Source organism: Ixodes scapularis, unplaced genomic scaffold (genome assembly GCF_016920785.2).
Source record: "Ixodes scapularis isolate PalLabHiFi unplaced genomic scaffold, ASM1692078v2 PGA_scaffold4__175_contigs__length_147842914, whole genome shotgun sequence".
NCBI classification, from domain to species: Eukaryota; Metazoa; Arthropoda; class Arachnida; order Ixodida; family Ixodidae; genus Ixodes; species Ixodes scapularis.
Window position 1 is genome coordinate 139,243,990 of NW_024609879.1, and position 9,208 is coordinate 139,253,197.

A 9,208-nucleotide genomic window follows, 5' to 3' on the forward strand; every position below is an offset into this window, starting at 1 on the left:
TCGGCCCGACTCACTCGACTCGACTCAACTCGACTCGCCTCCACTCGCCTAAACTTCCCTCGACTCACCTCGACTTGTTTCGGCCCGATTCACTCGACTCGACTCGACTCAACTCGACTCGCCTCGACTCGCCTAAACTTCCCTCGACTCACCTCGACTCACCTCGACTTGCCTCGGCCCGACTCACTCGACTCGACTCAACTCGACTCGCCTCGACTCGCCTAACTTCCCTCGACTCACCTCGACTTGCCTCAGCCCGACTCACTCGACTCGACTCGACTCAACTCGACTCGCCTCGACTCGCCTAAATTTCCCTCGACTCACCTCGACTTGCCTCGGCCCGACTTACTCGACTCGACTCAACTCGACTCGCCTCGACTCGCCTAAACTTCCCTCGACTCACCTCGACTCACCTCGACTTGCCTCGGCCCGACTCACTTGACTCGACTCGACTCAACTCGCCTCGCCTCGACTCGCCTAAACTTCCCTCGACTCACCTCGACTTGTTTCGGCCCGATTCACTCGACTCGACTCAACTCGACTCGCCTCGACTCGCCTAAACTTCCCTCGACTCACCTCGACTCACCTCGATTTGCCTCGGCCCGACTCACTCGACTCGACTCGCCTCGACTCGCCTCAACTTCCCTCAACTCACCTCGACTCACCTCGACTTGCCTCGGCCCGACTCACTTGACTCGACTCGACTCAACTCGCCTCGCCTCGACTCGCCTAAACTTCCCTCAACACACCTCGACTTGTTTCGGCCCGATTCACTCGACTCGACTCGACTCAACTCGACTCGCCTCGACTCGCCTAAACTTCCCTCGACTCACCTCGACTCACCTCGACTTGCCTCGGCCCGACTCACTCGACTCGACTCAACTCGACTCGCCTCGACTCGCCTAAACTTCTCTCGACTCACCTCGACTTGTTTCGGCCCGATTCACTCGACTCGACTCGACTCAACTTGCCTCGCCTCGACTCGCCTAAACTTCCCTCGACTCACCTCGACTCACCTCGACTTGCCTCGGCCCGACTCACTCGACTCGACTCGCCTCGACTCGCCTCGACTCGCCTAAACTTCCCTCGACTCACCTCGACTCACCTCGACTTGTCTCGGCCCGACTCACTCGACTCGACTCAACTCGACTCGCCTCGACTCGCCTAAACTTCCCTCGACTCACCTCGACTTGCCTCAGCCCGACTCACTCGACTCGACTCGACTCAACTCGACTCGCCTCGACTCGCCTAAATTTCCCTCGACTCACCTCGACTCACCTCGACTTGCCTCGGCCCGACTTACTCGACTCGACTCAACTCGACTCGCCTCGACTCGCCTAAACTTCCCTCGACTCACCTCGACTCACCTCGACTTGCCTCGGCCCGACTCACTTGACTCGTCTCGACTCAACTTGACTCGCCTCGACTCGCCTAAACTTCCCTCGACTCACCTCGACTTGCCTCGGCCCGACTCACTCGCCTCGACTCAACTCGACTCACTTCGACTCGCCTAAACTTCCCTCGACTCACCTCGACTTGCCTCGGCCCGACTCACTCGACTCGACTCAACTCGACTCGCCTCGACTCGCCTAAACTTCCCTCGACTCACCTCGACTCACCTCGACTTGCCTCGGCCCGACTCACTCGACTCGACTCAACTCGACTCGCCTCGACTCGCCTAAACTTCCCTCGACTCACCTCGACTTGCCTCGGCCCGACTCACTCGACTCGACTCAACTCGACTCGACTCAACTCGACTCGCCTAAACGTCCCTCGACTCACCTCGACTCACCTCGACTTGCCTCGGCCCGACTCACTCGACTCGACTCAACTCGACTCAACTCGACTCGCCTCGACTCGCCTAAACGTCCCTCGACTCACCTCGACTCGCCTCGACTTGCCTTGAGTCGACTCACTCGACTCGACTCAACCTGACACGCCTTGACTCGCCTTGCCTCCAATCGACTCAACTCGACTAACTCGACTCGACTCGCCTTGACTCTCCTCGACTCGACTGGCCTCGACTCGCCTGGCCTCGACTCGCCTGGACTTTCCTCGACTCGATTCGACTCATTCGACTCGACTTGCCTCGACTTGCTCGACTCGACTCATTCGACTCGACTCGCCTCGACTTCACTGGACTTGACTCGCCTCAACGCGCCTTGACTCGACTCAACTCGACTTGACTCAACTCAACTCAAATCGACAATGCCTGCGGACAACATTTTGTGGCTGCATAGCCACAAAATGTTGTCCGCAGGCATTGTGGGCGAACTGGGGCTTAGCCTAACTGCAATTAAGGATGCCCGTGTAGCAAGGGTATAAGTCGGTCCGATTGCTCCAGTCGAAGCGTCGACTTGTATTTAGAAAGGGGCGTAGGGAAAGACGCGGACATGTCTGCATGCTTGGTAATCGCGGTTCAGCACCCTCAACAGGGTTTCTCATACGAAAAGATGAACAGTAGCAAATGCGCCCCTTTTACGCCAGAAACTGAAGCTGAAACTGAAACCACAGAAGTCCGGAGCTACTTGGAGCAATCACACGAGTGCCCGCGTGTGTAGATGGTATCGGCAGGGCGCAGTCAATCACATTCAACCGCAAACGTGTGAATCAGACTTCGCTCTCAACGGCCTTGCAACTGGCTGTTGATTACGTCAGACTGATGCTGAGAACAGCAACAGTGCTTCAGATATGTTTAAATCAATCAATCAATCCACGAATTTCATATCAGACGCTGATCGGATTTTTTTTTTTTTTTTAATCTGGATTCTGTTTAACGTGATGCCTTTCATACACTCTCAGCGCACTCGATCTACTTTGTCTAAGTCACTTCCGATGTTGGATTCAAGTATTTAGATTTCGCGGCCTCTTTTTAATAAGAAATTCGTTTTATGGGTTTTTTCTACGAGAAAATCGTCACGAACGATCGACACGCTGAGAACGTTACACGATTCAGTTTTCCTGTTAAATTCAGCGGGGGAATCGACGTCGGGACTTGACAGCACGTCTCCTCTACACCAATCAAGTTTTCCCGCTCAATTTAGAAATTCACGTCACGTGACCTGATGTCACGCGATCGACCAATAAATTAATCACATTTCCTCGCCAAATTTAGCGTGCCAATCAACGTCACATGACCTAAACACCAATCCGGTTTCCTGGCTCAATGCGGAGAGAGGGGTAGACGTCCTGTGACAAATAAACTAATTCAATTTCTCCGCTAAATTTAGAAGAAGAAAAAAAGAAGTTCGTGGGTTATGGAAGATACATTTGGGTACTCCCTAGTCTTTGTAATCATGATCGAGTTTGTGGAAATATGTTTATAGCGATTAAAGGCCCTCTTCACGTGTTCTGTTCTCACTGCATTAAAGCGAGTCGTGTAATGTGACTTCTCGCGTGTTTCCTTCTGTATATCCAGCGAGAAGAGCTCACTGGGACGCACCGCTTCTATCCAGTGTACGACTGCGAGTTAACCTGCTGCTTGGAGTACAACACTCTGCAGCAAACATTGTATACAACTCCAGCAATACAAGGTCTTCGATGCGGCATCGAAGATAAGGTGGGTTTCCTCTTTCAGAACTCCCCCCTCTTCTTTCTAGACAAAGTAGTTTTCTGGCAGACAACGTTAAAAAAAAAGAAGAGGAGGGGCACTAATCCACTTACTGCAATATGCTGTTTATGCTAATAATTTAATCTACGGGCTTTAAGAATCTTAAAAAATAAAAAAAAAAACATTAAATCATGCTTGGCCGATATTTTTACTAAAATTGGTATCAAAGATCGAGACACCAGAGGTCGCCGTTGGACGAGGCTTGAGGAAGGGCAGAACCCTGTCCTTCCTCTAGCGACTGCGCCTTCAAGTCTCAACGAGAGTATTCCGAGGCAATCGATCTTTGTTACCGATTGTAATTGAAACATCGGTCACACATGAATGTAATGTTTGCTTTCTTAGGATGCTTAGGGACTACATATAATATAGTTTATGACCATAAATAGACTATCGCAGAAAGTGGTTTTAAGGCGTTCACATACCTACCTCTGGTTACGACGGGAAAGACTAAAGCCTCTTCACATACTCACATTTGACTAAGACCGACCTAGTCAAGACCGGTGTTTTGAGTCTCTAGTGACTGCTTACCACCGGCTGCATTAAGCGCGATCCAAACCAACGTGTTTTTGTGCGCACGTAGCTCGTGCGCTTCCCGGATATTGCGTATTTTGTGACGTTCTTGCTGTTTCCGGTGAGCATTCTGAGTCCCAAGCATGCGCGTTGGTGAGGACGGAGTGCTTTCGGGCGAGCGGCCAGCATATGTGCGCCAGACGGCGAAGAAACGCCTTCACCCATTGGCCGGGAAAGGGTATGGGAGAGGAGCACCCTACTACGTCACAGCGCGTTTTCCTGCGCGTTATGAAAAAGTTGAAATCATCCAACTCTCTTATGCGCACCCGGAAGGTGCATGGAATCAGCGCGACGTCACGAAATACGCAATTTCCGGGAAGCGCACGGCCCACCCCCGCACAAAAACGCGTTCGTTTGGATCGCGCTTTGAGCATCGTTCACACTCTTGCATCCGAGTACGACCGAGAGGGACAAGACCGGTTTTTAAGCCTCTTGCGACGTCTTAGGACTGGGTGCGCTGCTGCGGAGCTGGTTCTAAGACGTAGTAAGAGGCTTAAAAACCGGTCTGGTCTCTTTCGGTCCTACTCGGTTGCACGTGTGTGAACGGGCCTTTACTGCACAGCCAGTCCTATGCCGCCATAAGAGGATTAAAAGCAGTCTTGTCTCAGTCATTCGTAGTCAAATGCAAGCGTGTCAACGAGCCAAAAAGAACCCCTGAAAAGAATTTCTTTTTTTAAATCAGTCTGGTAGCGACACGCGTGTCGCAAAATAAATTTTACGCAAACATTTTTTTTTTTTTTTGTATTACTGACGGGTCAAAATTATTTTTTTATTGCCCGAAACGATTGAAAACGATGCCTGGACATTGTCCTCAAGATTCAAAGCTTAGGAACGAAGTATTTGTGAAGTAAAAAAAAATAATTTCCAAAAGCCAAATTTGAACTTTCTTCGCAATCTGCACCAGTGTCTCTCAGGCCTCCGTGTCGTGTTCGCCCCCGTTCCGCGAACAACCGCTCCGTGAGTGCCCCCTATCGCCGTGATCAGGCGACGCTTCGCTTCCGAGTTTGAAATTCCTTTAGAACCCTTTCAGCGATCTCAAATTCTTGGAAACGGTGTGAGGCCGAAGAAAACGCGCAGTGGACTTTTGTGAGCGACGGGAGGGGTCACGTCACGCAGGTTTTGCGTGAAAGGCTGCCCCGGCGGAGTAACCACCGAAGCTACGGTACACAGACACCAAACCCAGTTGTTTGGACCGTTTGACGATTTCCTTTTAGAGGTTTCAGAGGACGTCGGGCACCTAAAAAAGACAACTTCGTCCTATTCCCCGACTCGCCGATCACCCTCAGTTCTACATGTGTCGAGCGCTGCCGTGTTTTTCGAGTGAGGGTAAAAATTAAGTCAGGATGCGGCATCACTCCGGAATCCGGTTTTAGGTATCTCAAAAATAAGGGCCGTAGTGCGCTCGAGACTGCGTTACAAAAAAAAAAAATATGTTCTACGGATGCCGTTGGTAAATATTATAGATATTTCGCTTACAAAGCTTCTAAATTTCACAATCGATCACGACAGATATAAAAAGAAGCGAGGAGGTGAGGAGCGGGAAAGAAGGGCGCCAAAAATAAAAAGGCGCGCGCGCGTGCGTGAAATTCGTTTGCGTTCTGGTATTTTTCTTTGTTTCTAGGTGTTTAATACTACAGCTTGCATCGTTTTTGACGACAAAAACAAATACGACCTTTGAGGTCTCTGTGCCCCTTTAATGTCGGTTCAGACATTAAAGGGATACTTCAACATTATTTGAAATATTCGCGTCGTGTTCAAAATTAGGTTGAATATGATCCACAATATCCGTAAATGACAATCGCACGTTTGTATTTTGAGCCTGGTGGCTGTATTTTTCTTTACAAACGGCCCACTCTGGCAAGCGCTCGGAGAAGGCCCAGCGGAGACCACGTGACATCCAACGCAATCGTGACGTAGGTCGTCTCAAGACGACCAAAGCTACGGCGAGGCTGACGTCGAGAAGATGGCCTAGTCGTTCCAGCCACCGAAGCGGCTGCTTTTGTACGAATTTTGAGTGACGGGTTAATCTTCTATAATCTTGTGGGGGCACTATAGCGACTTCTGCGACACACAAAAGGCATTCTCAAGAAGAGGGGAGTTCCTCCTGCCCCTCTTCTCTCGTCGTGGCCGGAGGCGAGACAACCTCCGTCACTAGCTGTCAATGTTGCTAGAGCGGCATTACAAGCGAGGCGTTAGCGACATCCACCAGGTGCTCTTTGCTAATCGTTTAATTCGTTTTAAAATTCCTTTTCGTGACTTTTTTAATAAGATATTGGTATGTTCGATGTGATACTGCTCCTGTGAACACATATAGACCAAAAAATGAGCGCCGAAATTTCGTTGTAGTATCCCTTTAAAGGGGCACAGACTAGCCTGAGACAGCGTTGAGACTAAAGAAACGACATGGAGGGAACAGCCCAGCATGCTTCAAAGGCTCCGGTAGTGGGGTACGCGAAACACGGTAACGGTTTGCTAAAAGTCCCTAATAATATAACCATTTTCGTTTGTTTTTTTCCGCCTGACTTAAAAATTGTGCAAAAAAGAAAAAAAAAAGAGAAGAAAAGAAAATGCGCCGCAAACACTAGAGGGACGTTGTTGTTTCAGACACAGCTTGGCTTGTCTCGTCGGCGCGATTCCCAAGGAGACGCTGTCGGCATAGCGACGACATGATTTCAACGACTACGCCGCTCTTCCAACCGTCATTGTGGGAGGGGCTTGCGGCACTCTTTATGAGTTCAATTCTTAGATCGAGCGAAAAAACGCAAAAATTGATCGATTAATATCTTAGAAACCAACTTTTCGGCAATTTTTTCAACTGGTATGATCTCTAATAATAATTGCCGTCAAAACTGCAAGTGCAATGTGACCCCTAAGACCAATAATTAAGAAGTTCATTAACACGTTTCAGTTAATTATTAAGTTCGAATTAAAATCAAGCGCCCTCTGTGGTAAATTGTTTAATTAAAGAAAAAATCTTGATGTATCGCGCGGTGTTTACAGTCTCCCACCCATAAGCCTTTTTCTTTTTCTTTTTTTCTGGAAGGGGGGGGGGGGGGGGCGGAGAGTGCATTGCGTGATATATAAGGTGACTCAAGTCACCAGGCTCTATCTAAAATGGACCGTAAAAATAGACGCCCGCACGTAGCAATTTAAACTTTTCGTCAAAGGTGTATTTACAAGTCGGTTTTTTCTTGTAAAATTACAAAGCCTAGCACTTTTTCTGTAAAAAAATAGGGCCAAGAAACTTGCGCAGACGACTAAGTCCAGTAGCGAGGTGTGTTTGGCGTTCGTATTGATAGATGGCGTCAGGAGCAACGCCCGAAAGTTCAGCCGACCAGCGAAAGAAAGCAGACGACATGGAGAGGAAATCCGTTGGCAGCAAAAGCGCCGTCGTTATGCAGATGCGTTTCTTTTTTTTTTTTTTAGGTTTTTCTTTTCTTATCCGGATTTATTTTTCCACCAAAGGTACATTGAAAAAAAAATTATGTTCATTTTAATAAACCACGGTGGTCGCGAGCTGCTGCGATAAGGAGGTAGCGCCATCTATCAATACGAACGGACTTGGTCGTCTGCGCCGCCACCCGCCGTAGACCCTGGCAGGTTCCTTGGCCCTATCTTTTACAGAAAAAGCGCTACGTTTTGTAATTTTACAAGAAATATCCGACCTGTGAAATACAACTTTGACGAAAAGTTTAGATTGCTACGTGCAGGCGTCTACTTTTACGGACCATTTTAGGTCGAGCCTTGTGACTTGGGTCACCCTTCATATGCGATACAGGCTCTTAAAATATTTTGGAAGCTCCGTGCCCTTAGGACCAGGAAGTATCCACTCATACAGTCCTCAAGGCCTCCGCTGTTGTTTTCAGTCCTCAGCACCCTGAAAACAAGAAACGGGAGGGGACGACAGCTACGAGGAGAGAAGGAATCCGTTCTGTTTGCACGGTTGATGTCCTCGCGGAAAACGAACGCGCGCTCCGCAACGTTTTCATCTCTTGGGAAGTCGACAAGCTCTTGTTGCCGTGCTCACCAGAAAGCGTGTCCTGTTTGTGCGGCCCTTAACGAGTGCTACTGTATTTGCAGTTTTGCGTCAACGGCGTTTGTTATAACCGTGAAGAATGGATCCACGAGCACCTTCCTAATGGTTCCCTCGACATCCACCCGTACGTTCCGCCCGAGAACCCGTTTTAAATGGACTCAACGTACGCAATAAAATGACGATGGAACAATCCTCGAACACTTTTGGGTCTTTATATTCCTAAACATGAACAACACATAGAGAGCAAAGCACTGATCTCTACGACGAGTTTTCTGAATCTTGCCTTTCCGCTCCACGATTGCGGACACGGGAAATTCTCGATCGGCCATCGCCATGTTGGGGAGCCGGACTATACGTAACGCGGGGCATTCTTTGTGCTCAATCACATTTTTTTTTATCAGTGAGGATTCTTAATTTAATCTTTGTGCAAAGCTGCAGTCGCTCTGCTCGCACAGACATCAGACTAAATGCGCGTTGTTCGTTGCAGACAAAAGGTCCGGACTATCGCCGGACGTGCCCCAAGCATGGCTTAAAGGTACTCTAAAATGAAAAAAAAAATTAAAATCCTACATAGAAAACAGTAGTTTTTTTTTTTTTAGATTTTCCACACACGATATATATATATATATATATATATATATATATATATATATATATATATATATATATATAGCTTTTTTTTTTGTAATATTTACATTGTTAGATGCAATTGAGGTGAAGGTATAGGTCTTCTAGATCCCGTGCACGAAACGAAAGGTACTTAGCTATGTCTAAGTGCCGCTTCTCAGCCTTCATTGATTGGAGGGATGATTGACGCGTGAAATGTTCCTTGAAAAATTGTTTCTCCGTGGCCGTCATAGTAATGTTACAGACAGTATTTTCTTTCTTTTTTTATGTTTGAGAAACAAATAACCTAGAGAGAGTCATTATTGATTTAAAAAAATAACCCGAAACTGTTTTTTCTGTTCTTGCTTAAAAGGATAACAAACCCG

The 9,208-nt window shown here is 48.2% G+C and overlaps 1 protein-coding gene across 1 annotated transcript in view; it reads left to right on the plus strand.

The window, feature by feature from the left end:
- Positions 1-8,368, plus strand: part of LOC121837599 — a 39,794-nt gene extending 31,426 nt beyond the window's left edge. Inside the window, exons 10-11 of the mRNA XM_042293252.1 lie at positions 3,423-3,559; positions 8,261-8,368. Coding sequence (XP_042149186.1) covers positions 3,423-3,559; positions 8,261-8,368 — 245 coding nt within the window. The remainder of the gene's footprint in view (positions 1-3,422; positions 3,560-8,260) is intronic.
- Positions 8,369-9,208: the final 840 nt, after the last annotated feature.